The sequence below is a fragment of the Scophthalmus maximus genome, chromosome 13, assembly GCF_022379125.1.
Source record: "Scophthalmus maximus strain ysfricsl-2021 chromosome 13, ASM2237912v1, whole genome shotgun sequence".
NCBI classification, from domain to species: domain Eukaryota; kingdom Metazoa; phylum Chordata; class Actinopteri; order Pleuronectiformes; family Scophthalmidae; genus Scophthalmus; species Scophthalmus maximus.
This window is the reverse complement of record NC_061527.1, coordinates 16102867-16130219: the sequence shown is the minus strand read 5'-3', so window position 1 is coordinate 16130219 and position 27353 is coordinate 16102867. Positions and strand designations below refer to the sequence as shown.

The 27353-nt window shown below is 41.8% G+C and overlaps 1 protein-coding gene across 11 annotated transcripts; it reads right to left on the bottom strand.

Annotated features, from left to right (window-relative positions):
• Positions 1-512: 512 nt before the first annotated feature.
• Positions 513-27353, bottom strand: tcf3b (transcription factor 3b). 11 transcript variants are annotated; one of them, XM_035646978.2, is made up of 22 exons: positions 26811-27352; positions 24588-24751; positions 23645-23741; positions 21576-21648; positions 16740-16813; positions 15983-16055; positions 15415-15455; positions 15082-15214; positions 14363-14409; positions 9539-9638; positions 9341-9441; positions 8900-9023; positions 8690-8748; positions 7955-8030; positions 7323-7384; positions 6994-7185; positions 6144-6255; positions 5743-5887; positions 5389-5442; positions 4490-4728; positions 4244-4395; positions 513-4074 (listed from the first exon to the last, which is right to left on the bottom strand). In XM_035646978.2, exons 3-21 carry the CDS (start codon positions 23717-23719, stop codon positions 4250-4252), a joined length of 1926 nt encoding a protein of 641 aa, XP_035502871.1. In that variant the 5' UTR covers positions 23720-23741; positions 24588-24751; positions 26811-27352; the 3' UTR covers positions 513-4074; positions 4244-4249. The 11 variants fall into 11 exon arrangements, with proteins under 11 accessions (XP_035502871.1, XP_035502872.1, XP_035502873.1 ...); XM_035646979.2 differs by having other exon boundaries at positions 24588-24645; XM_035646980.2 differs by lacking the exon at positions 24588-24751 and having other exon boundaries at positions 6144-6252; positions 26811-27353.

The following is a 27353-nucleotide window of genomic DNA, read 5'->3' as shown; positions in this document are numbered from 1 at the left end:
AGATTCATTTTTAAGGGGCTTAAACAACAATAAATCAAATGCTTTCCAGTCGTGTACTCCACCGGAGTTACTGCTTCAACTTACCACGTCCTCAGAATAGCGATGTACTTGGCACCGACCAACTTGTTGAGTATTTTCTGGACCATCCTGACCTTCTCTCTCGGCTGCGGCTGCTCACGCAGTTGTTGTGGTGTCGGTGGCGCTGAAGGACCCCGGGCTGTCTCTCCTCGCGCCTGCTCCAAATCAGCAGCGGGCTGCGTGCTGCGTGCAGCGGCTCCGGGTCGACTCAGGCCACCATCTGAAAGAGGTCGGTGTTTACAACACAGATCTTTGGCAGCCATCCGGCTGCAATCATCACTCAACCCCGGCGAACCGTTGACTTCGTGAAATCAATAGTATTAGCCGGTGGATTTTTTTGGTGTGGCATATTCATAAAGCCGACATATGCATTTGTTCCCTAATCGGCTACTGGCAAAGCGAAATTATGAACAAATTCATCTTCCGAACTACAGTTAACCCTTTATTACAATGTTTTCCTTTATTTTTCCTTTTTATGTATACAATATTCAAAAGCCAGACATTGGAAAAGGTATAATCTGTTATTAAAAATGGCACATTTATTGCTACATTACTGTTATATACATGACAGTTCTCAACTATATATATTTATATATATATATATTTTTATTTTTTTAAAGAAAAGAAAAAAAGAGGGAGAGTGAGTGAGGCACTGAGGACCTTGCAGGGTCAAGTGTCCTCACTCAAAGATGTTAGGCTCTGTACCCGTGATTGTATTGACCACTAAATGGTCTGCCCCCTTTCAGTTCAACAACAGTGTGACAAAATTGTTGAAAGCAAGTGTTTTATTACCACTTTTATATACCAAAACAAGTCCAAGCCTGTCGACTGAACACTTTCCATCATAATATTGTAGGTTTATGTTAACTTAATGTGCTCCTGCAGTGGTCAGGACTGCTTTTCTGCAAACTGTGTCTTGTCGAGACTTGTCAAGAAATAAAATTCCCCCAAAAGGAAAGGATTACTATTTAGCTCGGGGCCTAATAGGATGTTCACAGAATACTAAATGACAACAAGTCAGGGTTTCCCTTGGAACAAATCCACAAAATTCAATACACTTATTGATCTTGTAATATAAATGATGGCAAAAAAAAAAAAAAGACAAATACAAAGACAACTTTTTGAAAGAAGTGATAAGAACTTCTCACAAAAAGTCACTGTCAACATCACCCAAGAGCTGGAAGAGTAAAAGGTCAGAGGTGAAAGTTGTCACTGAAGACAAAATATCCTGAAAGTCACTGCTGAAGAGGACTCGCACTCCAAGTTAGAGATTTAAAAATGCTCCAGATCAGAGACTCCAGACAATATGGAACATAAAACTCCCCCTGACTTTGAAACTGAAGAAACACATTCACAGAAACATGTTAATGTGCATCAATAGCAGACAATCAGAGCCAAAAGCAGCATCTCTTGAACCCTGTTATGTCAAGTGATTAAGTGATTTAGAAATATAGGGTGGAGAAAGAAAACTCATGACCTGGACCCATGACCTTAACTAAAACAGCAGTTTGGACAATATAATCCAGTTGAAAAATCTGAAATAAGGAATAAAAACTAAACAAGATCTATGTAACATTTATTTATTTAACTAGATACACTGAAAGAAAATCTCTTTATACCATTTAAACTTCTTCCTGAAAATTGAAAAAAGCATTAGGAGAAGGGAGGGTGGGGAATGAACAAGTACCTCTTTAATCTCCATGATAAATGAAATGATATGGTTCACAAAATAAAATGGTCTTAAATGAAAATACAAGTTCAGGCACTGATAAGGTATCACTCTCCCATCATGACATCTTAAGTCTTGAGAATGAAAAGGCCACACTATTGACTTGTATAGGTCTTTTTCTTCATCTCTTTTTGTCGAAATTAAACACTAAAATGCTCCATCTCCCATTCGTGATTACATGTTGGTAAAAACCAGTCACAACATGACATGACATGGGATCAATATCACAATAACACTGTTTTGTTCTCCATATTATCCATTACCATACACCCAACACGGACGTTTGCCTCCAAAACAAATGTGCAGGATACCAAAAAAAAAAGAAAAAAAAAAAGTGAGCTGCACACAGCCACTTGGTTTGGGGCAGACATTAGAAAAAGGTGAAACGAAAACTCTTATACCATACTGAGAAAACCCAGGAACACAACTTTGAAAATGAAGGCAAACCACATTTTTATGGCAGCTACATTCAAAACCAGTTGCATAATTACTGTTTGAGACAAAATCCCCTTCCCACATTTGTCCTCTGCGCCTCACTGCTTAAGTCAGAACACTACCAAGATTGCAGCACAAACTCTGTCCACATACCCCCCCCCCCCCCCAATGGAAAGAAAGAATTCATCTGGGTAGCTGATGATATGCCTTACAACTAAAACTGGAATAAAGTATACACCAAACGCTTCAACATTTGTCTATCATCTGTTGACCTTGTCCTCTGCCGTTCTGGTTCAATTGTGAATTAATTTTTCTGAACAGATTCATTTAAATGTCAAATATCCCCCTTTTTCAGCTCATCTACAATACACTCTAAACTTCAAACTAATATTGCCATTTATGTAAAAAATCTACAATGTATAGACTAACAAAAAATATATATTTTTATATATATTTAATTTTGAAAAATGAAACATCAGAGTAATGTATGAAGTGAATTTACACATCACACTTCTCTCGGTAAGAAACGTGAGAACAGACTTACTGAGAAGGAAGGTGAAGGGCTGTAATTCAGTGGGAATGCTCGTTTAGGAAAAGAAAGCCTTCGTTACACAAAGACTTGTCTGCTTCAACAACTGCGCACTGAAGAGATCCCTCCATCAAAAGGAACCCAGATTTTTTTAAATTTTTTTTTTTAGAGAAGATCAATTAAGGGGTAAAAACTTGGAACTGTTAAGTCTGCTGGCATCGTCAGTAAACCATTTCAAGAAAGTAACAGCACCGAGCGCTGCTCATCACTTCGTCTCAAATGGCTTTAATACAAGACTTTGAGGGACTGAAATGCACTCTAGGTCAAAACTCAACGTCCAGCCTAAACCTATACAACTGTGCTTTGTCTCGTCTATGAATGCTTTAGTTTATAAAGCAATACAAAAACCTGAACCTATGACAAGGAACCACTGGAGTAATACTAGAATTTGTGGTCAACACAGGAAGAACAGTTTTGTAGTTGACAGATTCTATCACTTGGATAATTCATAGCCTTCAAGGAGGGAGTCCTCGATTCCAAGTCTCCAGATGCCTCGTGGGATGAGACTGGGCCCCAATCAGAGACAGCCTCAGGGTCAGAGTTCCCGTCTTTCATGAAAGCTGTGTTTGAACTGTAAAAACGTTGACCTTTCCTTGCGACCTTTTCATCACCCACAAACTTTTGCTGACAAGATCAAGGAAAAGTCACTGAATTTAGACATTACAACTTCAACTATAGGCTTGGTTACATAACATATGTAAGACTGTACCATCACGCTGGGAATGACATACATTAAAAATAATTGCTCATACACATAAGCAATCCCTTACAATAAATGTTCCTCATGTAAAGCAATTTGCTTAAATGTCATATAGAAAACATGTAACAATTAGGCACAAATCCTCGATTTAATTTGTGTTTGATTAGGTCTCCTTTCTTTCACCAGAGCACCTCTCGGCAGTGTGTGAAGTCCCAATTTGTGGCAGGACGTAAAGTACTCCAGCGTTCCATCATCATGTGGAAACCATAAAAGGAAAAACAAAAAAAAATCTTAAATGTATAAAACAAAGCAAAACTAAAAAAAGTTCTTCACATTTGAGCTTGTAGTCATGGTTGGGAGTGCGACAAACAGGCTGTGTCAGTTTTGGCAGTATGCATGTGTGTACGAGTGTGTGAATGTGCATCTTGAAACTTGAACGGACAATACACAGACATGTCCACATATACACACACACTGAGAATAATGGGTGGAAGAAAATTGTTAAGGCCACATCCTCTGACAGCCAGGGAAACTCCACCAGATCTGGAAAAAGAAAGGAGCACAAACATTATGCTGTAGCATCACTACTCAACACAAACTTGAGCAAAACAGTGAATATAATCCTTACTGCTGAAAAACGTGGTGGGACAAATACCTGTTAAATCTTCTGATCTACTTTCTAAAGCATCATTAGTAAATCTTTGAGACTTACCTGGTGTTACATGTGGCCAACTGGATTGTGTCCATCTCCTCCCATACTAGGATGGCCTCCTGAGAGCTGCATCGGTGCTTCGCCTACCACCCCAGACACCTTCTCCTCTTCGCGGCGTTTTAAACATGCTGCCTTGGGGTTGAGGTTACGCTCTGATGGGGAACAGCAAAAACAGGCCATGTCCGTGTTTAACAAAGCTTAATAAAACTGTGCTTCCCATTGTTGATGTGTTGCTCGCAGACTGACCTCTGACTTGTTGTTCTAGATTAAGGATGACATTGACTGCTTGGTGCAGGATGAGAAGTTTGGTCTGAGGTTTGTCATGGCTGAGGTGCAGCTGGCACATCCTCCCAAGCTCCTTAAAAGCCTCGTTGATGTCCCGTACTCTGAGACGCTCTCGGGCATTGTTAGCCACTCGCCGTTCCCTCTCGCGCTCCATCTTCACCTCAGGGGGAAGGTCCTCGTCATCTTCATCTTCAATGTCACTGGTTAAAAATAGAGATGAGGTGATTAGGCCATGGGCAGAAAGACATTTAAATCACACATGCAATCCATGATATCCATTGAGCAGCTTTAAGTTCAACAGCAACAGCAGGACTAAACTTTATGAAAAAGATAAGTGAGCCGTTAATGCCAGATAACAGTGAATACTGGAGAAAAAAACAAAAGCATTGTCCCACGTCAGATGATCCACTTGATCAAGATGTTGACCCACAAAGATTTGATAGGTTCACTTTCAGCTTACTACACTTTGTGCACATTGTTTACTACTGTACGTTTGATGTTTAATTGTGTATTGTAAGAAGAGAGGTCATGATAATCTGTAGTTGGGCAACTTAAAAAAACGAAATCAATCTGTGAGCTGTTATGTTGTTTCGTTTCCTACTGTAAAGTTTTTCTGTCGTTTTGACAACATTCCCAAACATTAAATCTTTTAACTCATTTGCAGCGTATGAAAAGAAATACTGAAAGTCAGTTTTAGATAGTGAGGCACAAGATGCCATCATATTATAATATTATATAACAAAGATTATGCCAATTAAGGTTCACACTTTAGACACCAGCGCCAAGAACATGTGCTTTGAGTGATGAACGGCAAGAGCCAGCAAAGCACAAGACATTGATTCTCTATTTGAGAAACTTACTCATCTTTCGGGTCTGAAAGGCTAGAGAGCATCTGGAGGGTCAACGCCTCCTTTCTGAAAACGTACATGAAGGGAGGGGGATTTTGACATTGTTAAACATCTAACATCGACTAGGTTTTAAGTGGGGACACAGTAAGAAGTTTTAAAAGTGCCTAACAGCTGACATTTGGCACCTTGCAGCAGATATTTCCAATGTTAAATAGTTTCCTTTATATTCACAAACTTTGCAATTTTGACAAGAAAATCTCCTTGAGATAAAATTGTTTGCATTTGAATTTTAAAAGCATGATTAAACAGTTTTCTAACACTGATCCAGGGTCAAAAATACTATAAAGCAAGTAAGGTTGACTTTACCGTCGATTACGTGCTAGCTTGGCCTCCTTCTTTTCCTCCTCAGACTTGTCTGTAACAGAGTTTTCATCGTCCTCTTTGTCTTCTCTCTTGATGTCCGAGCTGCTGGAGGAGTGTGTAGAGCGGGCCAGTCCACCACCAGGGAGACCTAAGGACAAACAAAACATTTGGAGGTTTTTGAGAAGTTTTAGGGCAATAAATACTTTTAATTTCAAGGAACAGGGTTCATGGAAACTCCCCTTTTTCTGGGGAGGGGACGTTATTTGAGTCTTCAGGTGAAAAGCTAATAAAGTTGGGAAGGGATCACAAAAACATAAATCAGAGTAAAGTGTACACTATGAGCATTTCCTTTCAGTACTCTTATCCAACAGATGCAAAGTAACAATGATGTTGGTCAAACTTACTGGTGAAGCCCTCTGGTTGGCCAGCTGGCGGTGTGGGTCCAGAGGCGTGATGACCGAGCAGAAGAGTGCTGCTGGGAGGAAGGCCTGTGGGCTCCTCATGCTTCCCTCCCTGCTGATGAAGGTGAAGAACAATAACGTGAACGTCAAACTTAAAACAGAGAAGGTGCTTCCAACAACATGTAGTGGTCCAACTTGAAAAGAAATTAGACAGTATGGCTTCAAAGAGGTACATGTCTGGAATTGAATGAAAAAAATGTATAGTTTTTGACGTAGGTAATTAACAATGATATACATGTCGTTTCTTAATATTTGTGCATTCGTTGCGACTTAACTCAGTGACAATTATGCCCGTTACCAGTCGCCTGAAACTTTACTTTTGGCCAGCAGGTGGCACAAATGATTGCATGTTTGACAGATTTTGTTCCTTCTGGAAACGATCAATTTTGAATTGTTTTCAATAATTAATACAGAAAACTTATTTATTTAAAAGAGCAATTCGTTGTGCAACACAAAACTACAATATAACATCAAGATGCCAAGATCGGCCTCAGTGGCAGTTATCTGAAACAAAGGTTCATAAGCCATGTTTGCAACATGTAGAATCTATTTAAAATGTTGTTACTGGAACACTTTCTAAAGCAAATGCTGATAGAATATGCATGTGCAGTACTTCTCATAACAAATCTGAATCGCCATTGTAACAATGCAACAACAAGCTCACTTTCAGAAGTTTCAATACACATGATGTTCGTGATAAAATTAAACAAAAGCACAAATTCTCGCTTTTGTTTTCCATCAGAAGTTGCTATCAAACACATATGAAAGTACTTGAGCAGAGTGGGTGACTCACCATAGCAGGATGTCTGTTGCTGAGAGCAAGGCTCGTATTGGGAAAAGCTGGAGAGAGGCCTCCGAGGCCGCCGTTGTGTACTGCAGACAGCATGTTGTGCATGTCAGAGTGGGCGCCCTCCAAGACAGCGCCCACGGCGTGGCTACGCAGTACATGGATAGCCTCCTCCAAACGATCCTCCATTTTGTTCTGCTACACAAATACAAAAAACATGCACTTACATTTTAACGTGACAAGTAAATTAAACATGAAAAAGCTGGATGAAAATATTACAGCAAGTTCATGTTTCCAAAAAACTTCTGAAGAAACAGAAAAATGTTTTAACATACCAGTGCATGTGGTTGCCCTTCATAGTTGGGTGTGGTTGGTCTTTGCCACTGAGACTGAGCTCCTGCAGAGAGAAATATTGGGATGGTGTTTAGTGTTAATTTCACTTCACACCAGAAGGCGCTGCAGACACATTTCTGTGCTAAAGAACATTTTACATGCACAGGATCATTTTTGCACCAACAAGTTCAACTGATTCATTTTTGTGTGCCAAGAAAAGGGGTTGCAATCAAAATGAAGAAGGTAAATGAATTGGTCTGATGCAGGTATTCTGTGACCTAAACTGAATTATATTTCTTTAATTCATGGAGTTAAAGGCAGGTATAAAAGAGGGTGAAACCACCTGAAGACAGTTTACCAACTAAATTGATTGGTAAAATCTACACAGCTCTCAGGTTGACATGAATTTTAGGACATATGTGATGCGAGTTAAGAAAATACTAAATAATGTTGCAATGAAAATATATATTTTCTTCATATTGCTGTTAAAGATGACACATTACAAGATGATTGGAGATAAATCCCTTTAACTGTCCCCACAAAACTAATGACAATCATAACATTTTTGACTTTTCATGTAAGAAGAGTAATAATTTTGCGCACATATTATCCGTCTGTGTGAACTGAACTGTACCTGGAATAGCCTGAGGAGATCCAGGAGTAGACGGAGCTGAGGAGAAGTTATTACTGTTGTGGTCCGATGGGTAAATCTGAACAAAATAATATTAAAAAGCCTCAGCGTTATTTACATAACTTTAAAAAACACAGACATGTTTTTCAATGCAATTAAGTTGAAAAATACAAACTACTGCTGGGCAATAAAGCACAAACTGTCATCACAATAACATTTTCTTATTCACACCAGTCATATACCAGGTCATAAAACTTAACTCAGAAAATTTAAAACATTAAATTAAAAACCTAACTAAAGTGATTAATCAATAATTTAAACAGACTCAATACAATTTACTGGCCAAATGTAATGTTGTCATTAATCTGAAAAGGTTTAAGATGTCTACAATACAATGTTTGAGATGATATTTCATGTATAAATCAATTATTAGGTCTTCAAACATCACTATTTCGACTATTATGGGATCTGTCTTTGAGATGTTATATAATAGACTTTTATCAGTCCTGAATCAAACCATGAAAAACCAAATAAAAAAACACTGATGGAACATTTGCGCCAGCATCAGCGGCATCCTTAGTTGAATTTGTAGTTATTTGTCCTTTCTTCACACAAATCTCATGACAACACCACACTGTCACTTTGTCAGAGAAAATAAAATCCCTGTGAAAACTGTTGTAATTGTTTTATTGCCCAGCACTAATTTACAAAACCTACAGCAAACAGAAAAGAACTCACTGAGGCAAGAGCCTTCCCAATTTCATCTCCTGAACTGCCAGCTGTGGTGCCTCGGTTGGCTGCAGAAACAAAATAAATAACGTGAGTCAGATGACCCGTTAATTTCTTTTTGGGAGAAGATTTTTTTTTTTTTTTACTATGGGAGTTGAAATCGGTGACAGATGCGACCCAAGACACTTGAGTTATAAGTTTATTTCAAAAGTCCCTTACGCATGATGCCTTCTCCGTTGATGGCGGGTGTGTGGTTGTAAGTGGTGGGGGCCGAATGAAAGCCGTTGACTTCGCTGCCGTGAAGAGGATAGTTCTGTGGGGACAGAGGCAGGGGGTGACGCGTCTGGAGAAAAGATACAAGCAGCTTCATAAGGAACACACACCGCGCACAATAAAACATAAATAAATCAATATGTAATCAGCCTCATGATGGACGTTTAGGTTTAATTACTCAAATATTAAGTGTTGACAAATAAATAAATTGGTGGTTTTGTTAAAAATAAATGTTCACTCACGCTTTTAGCTGCAATACTTAATTTTTCTACACAAGTAAAATTAGAAGATAAAAGCCATTCTAAAAAGACACAAAAAATTATGGTGAAATAGAAAAAAACACATGACCAAGATCACTAGAATGGGATCGAGGCCATTTCTACCCACCATCCTGTCCTGCGGGTTAATGGCAGAGAAAGAGCCTGGCTGTCCAATGTGAGGAGAGTTGCCCAGCATGGCAGAGTAGCCAGAAGATGACCAGGGGTCTTCTAAGAAAAGTAAGGACACATTTCAAAATATGAAAACAGCTTCACAAACAGAACTACAGGATTAAAATCGGTACAGTGAAATTATGTGAAACGTTACCTTGCATGTAGAAAGAGCCTGGGTAGACGGCTCCGGGCTTAGCACCAGGATATCCTCCATTGTCTCTGGTGTACTCATCACCAGATGTGGAGGCATACACCTAAACAAACAAGCAGACAGGGCACAGTTGGTCCATTATTTCTACACTAACTAGCATGTACAAGTAAACATAGATCTTTTTTCATTCTAGACGAACAAAGTTTTCCTTTATAACCACAACCAACATTAGAGACAAGGCAGTAATGCATCTATCTACCCTATCCTTGCTGGGGAAAGGCACCAGTTTAAAGTGGCCACAAGATGGCAAGAGGGAGTCTGACGGCGGTGTAGGCAGGCCGGCTCCTTGCCTGTGGAGGAGAACACAGTGGCCATGGCATGCTGGGCACAGCTAAGGCTTGAATCCCAGTGCACAGTGTGCACTTCCCCTAGCTCCCAGGACCCCAGTGACATTGCACTGCCTGGCCTGCAGCCCCTCCCTATACCATGCTCAGTATCAGCTCATACAAATACCATGCTTTCAATGAGCCAACACACACACACACACACGCGCACACACACATGCGCACACACCACATGCAATCCCCTCAAACTGGCACTATCACAAACCTACATGGCATCAAAAGGACAAAAAAAAAAATTGGAAATGATCAGCTTTGATCAAACTGGACATTTTATATTAGCGCCATAACGAGTCCAATCACATATCCGTTCTACATATTGCTAATAAAAATGGATGCTAGGCTTCCATAGTCACAGATTGAAGATGGACATAAGAAGCCCTCAGTTTCTTAACACCATCAGCTGCCACTCAGTCCATCTTTTCCTCTCCTCTGTAGAACACAGCAGATAGAGGAAGAGAGGAAGAGAATTGAGGCTACGCTGCAAAGAATGCTAATCCGGAGAAGGGATTTTTTTCTGTAATTTGATTTAACAGGGAGAAGTGGAAAGGGAATGGAGAGATGCACTTCTAATTACAGAGCCATCTGCCTGTTCCTGGACCACATCCAACTCCACAGGCAGCTGGGCTGAGGAGAGGGAGCGAAGAGAGGGAGCGAGATGGGGGCTGGGATCCAGTCAGTGAGAGAGCGAGCAAAAGAGAGAGGGAGAGAGAGATGGCGAGTGCGGTGGGTAGGGGCTGGTAAAGGGGCAAAGGGGTGGATTGAGGAGGGGGGAATTAAGGCCCTGATGATTTATGAAATGGGTAGAGAGATAAGGGGTGTTGACGGGGGACAGGAGAAGGTAATCTAAATGACTTAAACAAAGCTTGATATGGCCATGGGAGTGTGAAGGAAACAAGGGATTTAAAATGATCACTGTTAATTCAGGAGAAAACATGACGGAGATGGCTTCATTTAACAAAAGGCTTTGAGTTGTTCTTTCACGGAGGAACAATGTGGAGTGAATCCTGCTGCTCTACATGGGAACAGAACTGCACAATGACTGGTGCTGCTGGATAATTGTATTCTCAGGAAGAAAGGGGATTTCTAGGGTAAAATCCTCAACTAATAGGGGTTTAATGTAATTCAGGTTATGACCATGTAAAGGTCCCTATACTAGAAAAAAAAACATGGGTTGTGGCAGGGGTGGGGAGTAGATGAAGATTAACAACAAGCTAACCTCAAAGCACTGTATTCAACCCCCAGATTTTTGTGGTTAGTGTAGTGGACAACTAGGGGGCAGAAGAGAAGTTCCTCCATTTGTTTGATTGTTGCAGATGAGACGGGGTGAAGGTTCATAGGGTTAAGGCAAGGATCCTGAGTACAGACATTGGTGGATTACAGAAGTCAGGCAGCTTGGGGGGAAATGCGGAAAATAGCCCTTTCAGTGCTGCTGTTATTTGTCCATTTACTGATTTACAGCAGCATGATTTAAGTGACAAAAGTAGATAAAGGGAGAAAGAAGAGTGTGTCGAAGGGGTGCTGAAGAGAAGAAGGAAGAGAGGGAGTGTGGGTGGGAGGACAGACCACAGGATCATCATCGGGAGTCATTAATCTGGGCTCAGACACAGGGCTAAGAGGCCTCACAAGCACCGTGCCTCACAACTGGGTCACTCACAGGGGGAGGCCCACCCAGGCCATCATGTGGTGAAGCGTAGGCGGAGGGCTGGGTGGAATGGCGGAGGGCTGGGTGGAATGGGGGAGGGGGGTTCACACACAGACATCTCATCATTCGCACCAAAACCACGCGGCCATCGTTGACACTGCGGGGAATGACTTGAGGTTCAGACAGTGAAAGAGAGAGGGAATCGACCAGACTAGTATTTACACAAAATCTCTTTGATGAAGTCACCATGGCCAAGTGTCTACACGCAGCGGTTTCAGCAGCCACTTCAACACAAAAACACGCACACATAGGGGACAACCCAGACGAAAAAATTCTTGGTTTGACCAAAGTAAAGGAAATGGATTAAGCAGAGTTCACCAGGTCCAAGTGTGATCGGACTCTGACTATTAGTCGATCTGACATGTACCCCCTAAATCAATGCAGCCTGCTACAGTAGTAGCATCTGTTGCAACTTTATCTCAAACTAAGATAGAGGCCGAAAGCAGCACTACCAACACTTGACATCATTTCCTGCCAGATAAAACATCCGTGGCTCCGTGATCTGGACCAAGTCGGACAAATAAATCCTTTTGAATTTACTTAAACCATGTGTAGGGAAAAAAATACATCAGCATAGGCATGCTTCCATTATCATTTAACTTTTGCTATCTGTGCAAAATTTACCAAAAAAAATAATAAATCATGGGGTAAAACAAGTCTTATTTGCAGGTTTCTTTTACAGCATGACCGCAACAAGCACTTTGAATATTTATAACAACTGGTAAAAAAAAAAATTCCTCTGCTGCTGTACTGATTCAAGGTACCGTACTGAAACACAGATGCCACAAGTGTGAAAATGCAAAATAAAGAAGCATAACCACTTGATTTTTTTGGGGGTCACTCGTCATCTGAGAACTACAGTAGCATGAGGATGGGGTTACAGAAAATGTTTGGGCAATGGAAGTATTTCCATGATTCAGTGGCAACTCAAGCAGCCAGACTCCAATAGCAACAGTTACACAGGCAACGGCCCAGTAGGGTCCTTCTGACATCTAATATGTTTGCAGACTCGCAAAGCAATGCATCAGATGGTTCAGGGCCACGAAGGAACATGAATTTATATAAGAGTAAAAATTAAGGAGGAGTTACTGTTGTTGAAAATGCTATGTCAGTATTTTCAAATCATTTAACTAGAGTGTGGTGACATGTCAGCGTTTCATATTGAACCGAAAAAATGTTTATAACTTTATCATAGTTACAAAAAGATTTCTAAAGTAGTGCAGTTGGAGCTGGTGGCACAGTGGAATGGGGCTGCAGCTAAAGATTATTTTCTTGATTAATCGATTAGTTGTATAGTCCAGAAAATGTCATATAACATTTAAGAAGCTGAATTCATAGAATTTTAACTAATCAACTAATCTATTAACTGCTACAGCTCTACAGTGGACCATCACAGAATTTGACTTAACGCCAGCCCTCTGTGTTTAAAGTCCCAGTCATTCAGAGGGTGCTGTGCGCTGTGCTCACTCTGGGCTTGCATGTACCACTACAGAATCAAATCCTGCGCGAAACACTATTATGGAGGTATTCAAATGCAGAAAAATGCCTCTGGGTCATCTAAGACAGTTGCTGAAGCTGCTGGTGTAAAACTCACAAGGCTCAAATTTATCTCATGAAAATATCTATAAATGGGCATGACATGGGCAGCTGCAGCCTTATTCAATTCTTTGTCAAGTCACTTTAAAGCAACAGTGAGACTCATTCAGTATAAACTCAAACATCCAACAGTGACTTGTGTTTCCAGCTATGCGTGGTTGCCATCAACACACAAGCCGCATCAGCTGCTGGAAATTCTGGGCCCACTGACAAAATGTGACACTTGGTACAGTAACAAACTATATGATACGTCAACTTCTTGGGACCCAGGACCTGGGTTCAATTGAACTCTGTTGAATTCAGTATCAAATCTATTCAGATTTAGCTTTTAATTGTTTTTATTAATTTTTGATAGCTAAAACCATAAAATCGATATTCAAAGAAGTGCAATTTGTCAGACAGATTTAATTTGCTATTTAGTCTAACAACTTCTAAAATAGTATCTACATTGCCCTGTGTGCATGGAAAGAGGAGAAGGGATAAAAAGATTCAATAACAGATTAGTAAAACTCAAGGCTTAAATCATTGTATCACATTACCAACTTTGAACTGGATCCAAACGTGAACGCGCTATTAGAGCAAAACCTACTAAGACCTCTTGTGCATTAGGCGGAGACATCTGTTCCACAAATCCATTATCTCAGAATTCTCCAAAATCTTATAATTCAACTTGGGCCCCTGAAGAAGGTAAGTTACCAGACTTGACAAAGTACCTCGAAATCCTATAAAATTGCTTGTCTACATGACAACCAGACCCTGAACACCACTTGAGTATGGTGTAGCGACAACCACAGTGATGATGTTTATTGGGGCCTGAGTTGCCTGACTGTCGTGCTTGCAGAGACTTTGACTGAGCAGGAGATCTTTAGCCCAGTCTGTCAGAGAACTGTTCAAGCACAGTACGGAAAGCAGTATGCGTGTGTGTGGCAAGTGTGTGTGTGTGTGTGTGTGTCACACGCACGCACGCGCACATGCGTCGGTGTGTGCGTTTCGGTGTGCGGCAAGTGTGTAGTGAGAGAGAGGGGCAGAGAGAGAGAGAAGCAGAGAGAGAGATAGGGTAGGTAGGAACAGAGAAAGAGAGAGACTGAGTGTGAGCTGTGAATGCGAGCATAAATAAGCACTCACCGAGGACGGCAGGCCGGGGGGTTTCCGGATCTTCTTTGGCTGGGTCTCTACATACAGGCAGGCAGAGAAACAAGAGGAAAGGTGAAAGAGAGAAGCAAAACACAGAGGAGGACTAAGCAATGACAATGTCTGCCAATGTTTTATCAGTTCAGGTGCAGTTTCTCCACGTGGTTGCTCTAATTTCAACTGCAGAATAAAAAAACAGAAAACACACTGCAGCAAGTGTGTGTGTGTGTGTGTGCCAGTCAGCATGTGTACGTCAGTGTAAATGAAATGAGGCTGTGCAGTCATCTGTGCACAGCTTTGTTCTAAAAACATTTGACAAAGGTAAAAAAAAAAAAAAAACATGCACAAAAATACAAAAAACAAAGACAGCAGTCAAACACAAAATGGTTATGCAAAAATAAAAAAGCACTTTTGGTCAGGTTAGTTAAATTTCAAAAAATATTGTGATGGAAGATTAATAGTTTATGGTTATTCTTCCGTAAAAACACCAATTTGTACTATATTTGCTGGTATTCTTAACCATCCAAATAAACATCTGAGAAGACAAAACAAATAAAATAAGAAATCACTGTGTGCTCCGTCAAAATTGTGATATATTTTTTACCAATCAAACAAATCAAGAAAATGATAGGAAACTAATCGATATGGGGGAATGTTTGAATTATAAAACAAAGACATTTCTGGCGCGACAACATATCCCAAGCCTATCTTACCTATGTTTCCCTCAGGCGGCCTTCTCCTAGGGTTGTTGGGGTATGACGGGTAAAACTGGGAGCCAGACTTAAGGCCAGAGGGGGACATGGCATCTGGGCTAGGCATCGCTATGTCGCTGGGAAGAAAACCAGGCTAGACATGACGGAGAGAGAGAGACACATTTTACATACAGGGGCGTGGGAAAACACAGCACAAACAAACAGCATTTGCTCTATGAAATTCAAAACATTTATCATGAAAAGAGAAGTGAGAAAGCAGGGCTTCCTTTACACTGACACATAACATGAATTTTTCTCACATATGTTCAGCATTGTAATGAAAATGTAACATACCTGACTTCCAAAGGGAGGGTATGGTGGCCTCTCATTTTTACCTATGAAGATGAAATTGAAGGTTTGTTTTAACATTAATGCAAGTGAAACCCTAAACCGTATACACACATTAAGAGGCAATGATGTGTGCTGAAACAAATGAAAAGTAGGATTTTCTAAAGTACAAAAAGTCCAGAGATGCTCTCCCCTTTTTCAGTACGCTCAGCTGCATAAAGCTGCCTGCCAGACAAAACCCTAGGGAAGGTTTCTGCTTCAGTGCCCTAACATCCCCAACACTCAACGAATGAACACAGGCGCACGCACGCACGCGCGCACACACAGGCAGACATACTCATTGTGCCACACAGAAAACAATTCTGTGGTCATAACAAATTATGCATAACAGTCCAATTGGCCATTATCAACATGTTTATTTTAAAACTGGAGTGTGACAAACCAACATCTCCTCTTGCACTGAGGAGTAAATTCACCCGATTTATACACTAAATGTCTTCAAGTGGTAAAAACTTCAGCATGGCATTTTTACCACGCTTTAGATATTACTTAAAAGCCGAAAAAAGGAGCATACCTGCGATTCCAGAACTGATGAAAGGAGAGGACAAGCCTTCATGCTCGTTGTAGTGGGATCCTTCTCCATAGGCCTGTAGGAACAATGGTACACACACAAGACATCAGTCAACGTAAAAGGCAAGAAACACTGAAATAGAGAATATAAAAGGCATTAAAACTAAGCAAATGCATACTATTTATTTAACTAAATGATAACCCCTTTTAAAGGTCATCCCCGTCTTTTTAGCATACCTACATGGCTTAGCAGTTTCCCTCCCTCTGTTTTTCTGTCTAACTAACAGGATGCTTGCCAAACATATCTGCATCAGCTCTGGGGATTCAAACTGACTTTCTTAATTATCAACTTGTGGTAATCAAAGCTTGCTGCATCTATTTCACCCCCTGTTCCTTGTATTTACACAAGAGTTGTGCCAAGACAGTTACGGCGGATGTGAAGCTGCAATTACTGGTGGGCTTCCACAGAGGTTCTGGGCTACCAGAGAGCTTGCCAACGCAGGAACCTGAGCCAAGGTTATTAAGTATAAAGTGAAACTACCACTTCAAATCAAACATGGCACACTGCAGGAAAACAGTATAATGCTGTCCTGGTGGTTGGGGGGAGAATATGTCTGTACGTCTGTGTTTATCTATGGCAGAGTGCTTAGCTGGATACGTGCAAGTGTGTGACAATATCATGGCATCTGGTGTTAATGCTTAGATCTCCAAACTTAAAATTGTGTGCAGCCTAAGAGAGTGTGTTTATTTAGATATCTTACCCGTCCTTGGCTGAAAGAGGGACTGTTCTGTTCGGCCGAGCCCCAAGACCCAGAGCCGCTACGCTCATCTATTGCTGAAAGGAAAAAAAGACGACGTTTAGATTGACAGGTTGGGCTAGTCTTCGATATGATAGAATGATGAAGCACGTTGGGGGAAAAAATGTTAGCAATCACCAAATGGGAACATATAATGATCATCCTATGTGTCATTGCAGATATGTAGTAATACCCTGATGTTGGAGCCATATCAAGGGAACCTGTCACCACGTCCCACTCTCAACATTTGATGTCCTTAAGTGGCCACAATGGGCTTGCACAAGCCAGGGGAGAGCATCACTATTGATCGTAGATGCTGCTGCTTGCATTCAAGATGCAATGCAATGTTCTACCATTTCTGGGGGAAACCACATAGCAAATGCTGCTCAGTATACCCATTAGCGTTCATTACGGTCACTGAATAGCAGAAAATTAACCATTCACTTCCCTAATGTAATCCAAGAGGATAAAATGCCATCAACACCACATTCAAATTCCACTAAATATGACGCACACAGACTCAGAATAACACAACACAAAATGTGCAAAGTCAAAACATGAACCACTGTGTTTTAGGTAAAGAAAGAACTGATGTGTGTCACAAAGGAAAAATACAGCCAAAAGACTGGTGGAGCAGAAAACTCCAAAATACCCCCATCATCCCCTTCTCCCTGTCTTATGCACTAATGCTATCCAGGCTCTCTGGAGACACAAGGCTTAATTGCATGCTGATTTGCATAATTGTGCATATTAATGTGGCTTCCTTATGAATATTCATATTTCGTCTTTGATTTTTGCCTAATTAAAAAAATGTGTGTGAGAGAAAGCGGGTGGAAGGAGAAAGCAAGGGGACAAGAGGGGGGAGGGAGAGAGAGAGAGAGAGAGAGAGGGTCTGGGCGAGATCAGCCTGGCTGACGAGTGAGAATGAGTGATGAGACTAACAGAGCAGTGCAAGCACCTACACACGCTGCGACAGTCATGATCTATGGAGCTGATGCCTGTGGCATGGAGAATCAGAATCAGGCAAGCAGGGAGGAGAGGGGACCTCAAAAAGATCAGCCTCGCTCACTGTCACATCGACCCTACTGGAAGGCCACAGCAGTGATACGGCGCAGCACAGCCATCAACCAATGGCACAGGACACTGGTGAAGAGCTCGCTGCTTAATAAAGATGAAAGACTTTGTACAAAGACACTTTAGCCAAAGCTCGGTGCCAGGAGAAGAAAAACCAAATTAGCCAGATGAAAAAAAAAATCCACTTAACAGATGAGACATCAGCATTGAGGTCGTCTGCTTCTAGCTGAGCTATCAATGAAGGATTTTTTTTTTTACCTCAATCACACTTATGTTTCCACTTGAGGACAAATTATCTTCATCACACCCTGCTGATATACCACAGGTATCTTCATGTGCGCTACACTTATAGAATGTAAAAGTCACACATTACAACTGTAATCTGCAATGAGCAGAACTCCCAAGCTAACAAGTAGTCAGGAGCACAAGTTCATAATCTTCACAGCTATTTTCAATACACCCCTCATCCGCCTATGAAGCCTCCATTTGGCCAGCGGGGGTGCAGAGGATAGAGTGAAAGCTCGGCAGTGCAGGAGAAGTCTGACAACATTGTTTCACACTTACTGGAGTAATTAACTCGGAGGCAATTAAAACAAGGTGGAGAGCTGCTGAGGTGACACGCACTCAGCCAGCCTAGAAGAGCCCCACTATGCCACAAGACAGATCTTTCTATTGTTGTTCCCCATTTCTTTTCTTTTGTCATTTGTAGTACCAAAACGCAATTTGACAGTCGCCACAAGTAAACAAAATAATAAAATAATGCTTAAAGGTCTTATGAATGACCCGCCAAGCTTCCCATGCTCTTAAAAGAGGGGGAAAAAACACGTTTTTAAATTTAATCATAAAAACATATGTAGCATTTAAAGCGGCATATGTAGCATTTAAAATATGTACAGCACTTTGTTTTAGACCCACCTTTTGCCCCTGACCTAAAATGTTTGCACTCAACAATTGATGTCTGCATTCCCAAATTTAAAAGGCTTTAATTAACTGTCAACTGACATAACGGGAAAACAAGGCTAAGACAGAAAATAAGGTGATTTTCCAACTACTTAAGATAATAACACATGTCAAATTTATGGTGATGGCATGAAAACAACAGGTTCTCTGGTCGTATATCACATTCATCCAGATTTTGAGATGGCTATGGTGAATGTACTTCCATTGAATAACAAGGTAAAACTAATACTGACTCATGACCAGAGTCGCAAAGAAATATTTACTTTCTGAGCCACAAAGCCTTCTCACGGCTTCAGGCTATGAAAACATCTCATTTAGTTTAAGAAGGAAGACACTTTCCTTTGAAAGTTCCTCGTTCTTGGGGGCTTTTCTAACTACGACCCAACAAAGCAGAGAAATGTATGACGATATTGCAGCAGCCGTATACAACCAAGTGCAAAAGTCAAAAACATAACTAGTACGTTAGCCACCGGGTGAGACCACATGTTCAAATTCACTGTTTTGTTTGTTGTGATCTCAGGGAAGTCAGTGTGTGTGTGTGTGTGTGTGTGTGTGTGTGTGTGTGTGTGTGTGTGTGTGTGTGTGTGTGTGTGTGTGTGTGTGTGTGTGTGTGTGTGTGTGTGTGTGTGTGTGTGTGTGTGTGTGTGTGTGTGTGTGTGTGTGTGTGTGTGTGTGTGTGTGTGTGTGTGTGTGTGTGTGTGTGTGCGCGTGCGTGAGTGGGGGGGGGTTGAAGACATTGCCAGCAGCTGCAAAGGTGACAGAGGGGACGCCTGCCTGAAGGCTTGTGGGCTTGGCCAGCTCCCACCACACACCATCACAGCCTCCCCTACTTCTCAAACATCCCACACTTCTTGCCAATCCACTCCTCTTTCCTCTTCTCCCCTCCCCTCCCCACACACACTCACTCACTCTGACCAGTGAGGAAGGAGAAGGACGCTTAATGCAATTAGCACCCCTCTGAGCACTTTTGTGTTGATGAATAGAGGTGGTCTGGTGGTCCACTGGGCTGCCCGCTGCAGTTCCCGCGCTCCTGAGTCCCTGAATATACAAGCCACCAGAGTGACATCATAGATTGGACGTTGTTGTTTAATAGTCATCTTTTCTGTGTTTAACAGGTTTCCTATACTGTTTAAGTTGTGGTCAATGTTTATGGGTTCCAAAATATGGTCCTTTTCACAACACATAAAAATGAATAACTGCATTTAAAAGGAATAACAAATCATGACTCAATTTGGGCATCCAGTTTTCCTCCTCTTATGTAGAGTCTTTATGAAATTTCTATCACATACAGACAATGCCACATACTACATGTATTGTAATATGACTTCGAGAAACTCCAGGGCTGGGATTCACAGGTGTTAGCATTTTGACTATTGAGTGCTATTAGAGGGTACCTGCAGATTTCCCAAAGTTAAATGTGACAGCTTGAAGTAACACATTAAAATGGGTGTCAATGACCAAGGGCCACACTTAAGGACATGAGGAGGGGGGAAGGAATTAACTCCTCACTGCTTAGTAATTGCCTGCTGTAATAGAAACAAACAGAATCCTGCCTTCCACGGGCTGATCCCTATTCAACAAGCTCTCTCTTACACTCTGGCCACTCACTGCATGCTGGGCCAGTTTAAGAGGCTGTGAGCTGGGGGTGAGGGACATTGTCTCGGACTCAAGCCATTTCCTGCAGATCAGTGGGGGTAAGAGCCCTGTGCCGTGTTGGGGGAGGAGTGTTTTACACTTCAGGGTGGGGGAGTTGTTTCAAGTCCATAAGCCCCTTTTTTTGTCTTTGTTCCTCAGTGGCCAAGTTCTCACTCTGGGGAACACTGGGGAGTGTGACTCGATTTCACACGCCAGGTTGGCAGGGTGACAGGAACCAAAGTAATCCAACTTACTAATAACATTCAGGAAGAGAGAAAAGCTCACTCAAAAGGCTTCAGGTGCTTTAAGAGGTTAAATGGCCGCAAGCCTGAAGAGCAAAGCAAGGAAAAAAGTTCATCTAAATATGTTGCTAACACAATCGATTTAGACATTAATAAATCTGCCCAGTTTCAATTCCTCATAAAAAGAATCTTTTGCGTCTGGAAGATTTAAAAGACAAAGCCTGTTGCCTCTGTTTCTCAAAGATGTGTCAATGCTACATGCAGGACAGTTAAAGGGCCAAAAGCAGGGCTAAAAAATGATTATTTTTTTTACATGGACAACAATCAAGCAATAACCACAACAACAGGCTTTAAGCATTCTGCAACATGTTGCTAAACGTTCATATATTCAAAAAGTACAAACACTACTCAATCTCTTGCAACCAATGTAGAACAAACAAGTACAAGCACAACCATTTCATCAGTTTAGTTTAAGACTTTGAGCACCTCAGACAAAAACTTACAATGACGATTTCTATAATAAAGCCAGTGTCAGATCTTTTAACGTGTGAAAATAAAACTGAAACTGCTCGATACCACAAGGGGTTATGTAGGACAATTTTTTTTTTGATTTGGGTTAGTTGACATTTAAAGTACTTGCTCTTCCCATCAGCTGTAAACTGTGAAAACATGTTTATAGGTACTCATGTTTGTACCGAACATGACGAGTTAAGTTTAGTAAAGATGTCTTCATCTTAAATTAGAATAAGGTTGATGTGCCGAAACATACATGTAACCACAGCAATGTCAATTCAAATCACATGCCAAATTGCCAGGACATTCAACGCATTCAAATCAGTAATTCTGCCTTGGAATGTAGAGGAGGTCTTTACGGAGCTGAAAAACGTACCTGATCCACCAAACTGACTGCTGGCGAGTGTCATTGTCCTGTTCTTCCCATTGGCTACTGGAGGCGCGAACATCTACAAGACAAAAGAGGAAAGATACTGTAACCGATAAATCAAAGGGTGGCACACTTCACACATCCTATTTCCACCATAAATGACATCACATACACATGCCATTTAGTTATACGTTTTTTTTCCCCTTATAGGCACTTCAGTATTGGATCAGTCGAAGGTGAGATAAACTATTGGAAAAGCTTTTAGTAAACATTAATAAGAAATGCTAGTAAATCTAAAAACATACTCAAGGTCTTTATTTGTAAAAAATAACAACAAAAAAAAGATTGTCTCTAAAGTTTGGACAAAATTCAAGGGCAAGTTTGTTGCCAAAACAAATATGGAACATTTTGAAACTAAATCTTTATATATATGTGAGACATAAAACCAGATATTATATATTAATTTAACTATTGAAACACTGATGATCAGGCCATGGGCTTTGTTAATGACCAACTGTGGGCATTACCATGAGGCTTTGGTGTGGTCTTTATATCTGCTGAGTTGTATCTTTCAGTCACGTGCTCTACTGTACAACGAAAACCTTTTTGTAATTAGGACATCACACAATCTGCCAGTACCACATATGATCTAATTTTTTTTTGATTTTTTTTTTAAGCCAGGGTAAGTCCAAAAACCAACTTGGAAACCATGTTTGTTTCCATTGGTCACAGATCTCTCAAACATGTTTGGTTTTATTCAACATCCAGTCTAACGTGCATTTTCATGACGCGCCAGCAAATAAACAAAGAGGAAATTTGTTTGTGCGATGTTTGACAGTTTCTCACCCATATTACGAATGTCATATTTTGACAAAACATCTGCTGTAACAAACTGACAGCTGGTCTCTCCGAGGTTTTCTAACACAAACCCAACTGTCTATAAGAACCTCCCACAAAGCCCCTTCACAACAAGGAGTGGTTTTTCTTAATGGGTTGAAATTCCCTATAAATACCAATGATGTGGTGGAGACTAAGATTACATTAACGAAGCAGCTGACAGATTAATACAAGTCATTAAAATTGAGCTCTAACAACAATGCAAATCGTTGCAAAAAAAAACTACTCCTGATGTTCTGTAGTTTAAAAAAAAATTCCAATGACTCTTGCAATGATATCCACACTTCAGTACTGGTCCACTGTCAGAATTACAGTTTGTAATTACTTATTGTGCCAGAGCTGGCAATTTAGCCTTTCCAGCTCATCAATTTCTTATCGGAGAAAGAAAGCTAACTTGGCTCCATCGGGCCTATGAGATGTTAATGTTAGCATAAAGCTCAACAAAGGGCTTCACGGCAAAATGAAACACGGGTAAATAAATAAATAGGTGAACCTCTACCTCTATCCCCTTCGTTAAATAGTCTGGAGGAAAACTCTGACAGCATCTCTGTGAAAATGTTTTCCTTAAGACTAAAAATATGGCAAGAAGAAATGCAGAGGCTGTCTGCTCAGCACAGTTCATACATCACATTATCCCCCCTCAGATTCGGTTAACAAGACTAATAGAGGTGAAATTATATCCACCATGTCCTGCAGTCGTTCCTGATTCTCTATTTACATTTTACAGTGGGTACCAGTTCATTTCAGTAAGGATCCACTTCCTTGTTGCTGTATCTCTGCATCACCTACATAATTGAGTAACCTACATTTGAAACGTGAATCATTTTCACCATTCACCCTGAGGTATAGCAATATTTTACTTGCCATGCATCAAAGGAATCAGCACTACCCCTGCGTGCCAAGAATGAGGGATGGAAATATGTTGAGCTGACATAACCTGTTGTTTAAAAAGAAAATTAAATTTTTTTTAAAAAAGTTTGAAGTTTTGCGTTGTTGGTTTTTGAGAAATTAAGCTTCCCACCGAGTTTCTTCCACCTTTCCCCACTTCTCTCATTCAGACCTCCAGTTTTCTTTTGCTCCTACCCAGACCTGTATCGCACTCTTTAGCTTTTTCTCCCAGTGCCACCCACCTACCACTGCCACCCAGAACCACCCAGACTGCTCTCCCACTCTCTTACCGCACTGAAATCCAGGAGGTCGTTGAGTTCCTTGTCAGTTCCCACTGCAGCCATTCTTTGCTGCTGTTCGTTCATACCCTTCAGTCTCTAATAAACCCTATGAGAGAAATTTGCAGATACAGGATTTTAATGGCACTAGCAAGCACAAAGAGAAGTTACATGTAGTTTTTTAAAATAAAACAGGGAGGATGATGGTAATGAATGATTCAAGCTACTCTAGCTTTGCTTTCAAAGGCCTTATATTAACCCATGAGATAATTTATTTTGGCAAAGTAAATCTTCTCCCATAAGACAACAGTGCACGGATGCAGTATGTCAGCATTTTTTAAATTTTAATTTAATTTTTTTAAAGCAACTCTCTCACTGCAAATGCATCAAATTTATTCTAATGAAATAATTTAAAGATAAAAATACATCCTAGTCAAAGGCTAATCTTGTGTTTTGGGGAAGTTAAAACATGAGAACCGGTGATCGTCTATGGAGTCTCAGTTGGCCGAAACATGCAGCTCAAATTACAACCCCACTGAGATACGGACCGATGAGGGAAAAAAAGACAACATACATTTTAAGCGGGTCTCCTATAAAAAAAAGAAGCTAATTTCCCGAAGACACTGCCTTCAATATCCAAGCAGGAAAAAAGCCATGAAATGATGAATACTCTGCCTTTAGTCAAATCACTACCACGTAATGACTGGGAAAAAAATTGTCTTTCATTTTACGCAGCCCTGGCAAATAACACAACCATATGTCGATCATTGCTACATAAAAGAGAATGTAATACATTTACAATTACAGACATAATTAGGACTATTGTTAGCCCAAGGAAATAGGGGTGAAAGGCAGAGCTAATGACTATATGCAAACACGTCATTACCAAATTACCATATGTCAACTCAGAAAGAACCTTGTCAAATGACACAGTGAGCATGAATACTGGATTTACCCTGTGTTTTGCATTCCAACGCAAGCCCGAGGCCGCTCTCGGATGCTGAGCGGTGGTTCTGCAAGCCGCACAGGGAACTAGTGGTAAGGGGAGCGAGTGGAGAAACAGAGGCACTTGGACACCAACAGGTGGTGTGCTTTTACTGCCTCCTTTGTAATACAGAACTAGCATAAATTGATGCAATGAAGGAAAGAAAAAAGAGATGATGTCTTAAAGAAATGCAAGTTTTAAGATGCAAACATAGGAAACTCAGAGGATCTGGATTTAAGTCAAGAAATTAAAATATCAATCTCGAAACCGCTTATACGCAAACAAAGAAAAGTATTCAATCCCCCCCCCACCCACACATGTATCCAACCAGCTCTGTTCACTTTTTGCTCTTCGCTGTGACAGACAAACAGTGCGGTCCAACTCCAGTGAACTCAGGCGAGCAGAACTAATTTAACCTTGGGACAAGGGAAGGAAGTGAACACAACACATCGCCCTATGTGTAAATAGGCTGGGAACATGGCTGTCATCGCTTTTCCAAAAACTTCTGGATAGAGGGGTGGGCGACGGAGGACTAAATGCTCCATACACACCACTGGAGACAAACTTTACACCCCTGAATATTATGGAGCCACTGGAGCAAATGGAGCGGAGCACATGGAGGGGGGCTTAATGTAACAAAATGGCATCTTCAGCTACTGCTGGATCAATATTTGAAGCAGGCAGATTAGGGGTCTTTGTCACCCCACACAAGGCAGAGAAGGCAGGTCAGTCTCCACAAAGGAGCCCTGCACTTCCAGTGACACCAACCACTACTGCTCAGACGCCTGGCACCACAAAAAAAGTGCTCCTCTAGAATAAATCCATCAGAGCAAACACATTCCCTTTGTTTACAACTCTCGACAGTCTGTTCCTGTTGTGGAGCGCGTCCGTTTTTGGACCACGACTTTTAAAAAACATAACAGTGGGTCAAATTAAGTTACTTTGTGTCTGTCTAACAAAAGATTGTGTTTTTTTTTCTTTTAAAAACACACAGGTGTCCCTCACTGCTGTTATCACATTACAAATAAACGCAAAGTGTTATAACTATCAAATGCGTTTGTGTCAATGTTGTGACCACTGGAATAACGGGGGGGGGGGGGGGGGGGCTGCCGTACCGAACAGAAGAGCCACATTCAACTGGTGATCCGAACGGATGTGAACGTCCTGTGCCAGACACATTATTATGAAAATAATAACCACTCGGGGCCAAGCGGCTCGTAACGATGACAATAAACATCCAGGGCACCACAGGATGTAGCGCTGTGCGTTATTCGATCATCTCCGCTAGGCCACATCCAGGGCCAACTCTCCCGTGCACCGCTGAGGTCTGCGACTGTGTGGTGACACCGGCCTCGGGACCAACGGAACCGAGCCTCTCCGGCCGCGTCCCCGCCCGGGGGGGAGGGAATTGCGCGTAAAACCGAGTGCAACGCGCCCCGGAACACCGGGCGACGAGGAGCGATGTGCCCCAAACTTCACGCAACACAACACCCGAGCCCTTTCCTCCGCACACCGAGGGTCAAGTCGTGCGCCGGGGGGGACGGGGGACGGGGACGGGGAGACGGCGGTGGTGGGGGCGGGAGCGCGAGGAATTTCCTGCCAAATGTGTAATAAAATAAAAGTGTAGCTGGTGGCCGGACACGTCCACGGAGCAGCGTTTAAAGGGGGCGAGCAAATGGCCTTTATGGGAAAGTTTGTGTCGGGCTCGTGTGTGTGTGGACAATACGCGCAGGCCCCGCGGCACAAAGTTGAGCTGAAACCGCTCGGCAACATCACACAACGTAAAGATTTCATATGTCCAACACGCTGGCTTATGGCGAGCGGCGGACGCACGGGCGCGCGCGCGCGCGCACACACACACACACACACACATACACACTCACACGGTGGAGAAAACAAAATGAGGCTCGTCGGGCAGGAGGAACATTTGTCGTTAGCGGGTCTTTTTTTTTTTTTTTGCAGAACAAAGGAGGAATTTCCTCCTCTCCGTGGTCGATGCAGAGACCATCACACACACTCAGCTCGCCACCTCAAACCAACCCCCCCCCCAAAAAAAACTTAACATCCCCCGCTTTAACCACACATTCCCGAAACTTTTTCGAAAAAATCGCAGGCGTCGAAATGGGTGTCAATGAAACCCGCCGAGTTCATGCAACTTGCCCCGAAACATGCAGTGAAAGAGTGTGTCTTTACCTCTCCGCTCCGAGTGTCTGATATCCAACAGTGAAAAGAAAAGAGAGTCGCGAGGGGAAAAACATAAAACTTCGAGAGAACGTCGACCTCAGTGCATGAAACGCATTGGAGCACAGTGGACGTCTTCCTTTTGTCCGGGTGCGCCTGCGGTTCACACTGCGCCCACGTGTTTGCCTCAATGTTACAAGTCTGTGTGCAAACAAATCTATTATGGTAACTAATGTCGCGTCCTCCTTTTTTTGTTGTTACAACTGAGACGATTTCATTCTTCTCGTAGACATCTTCACCACCTCCGTCCACATTGTCAGACGCAACAACGTATCCCTCCGCACAAACGCGAGGGCCTCAACGCCAGCGGTGTCCGATTTCAAACGCCTATGAGAGAAGGGCTGTTTCTACGGAGAAAACACCGCGGCTTTGACGTCCGACGACGACCAAAACGACGGAAACGCCTAATCCCGAGGCTCAATTTTTTCAACGGCGTCTGCAGTCGGCGAAATGCGGGCGCGCTGCGAGGACTAGGTCGCTCGGCGGAAGGTATCG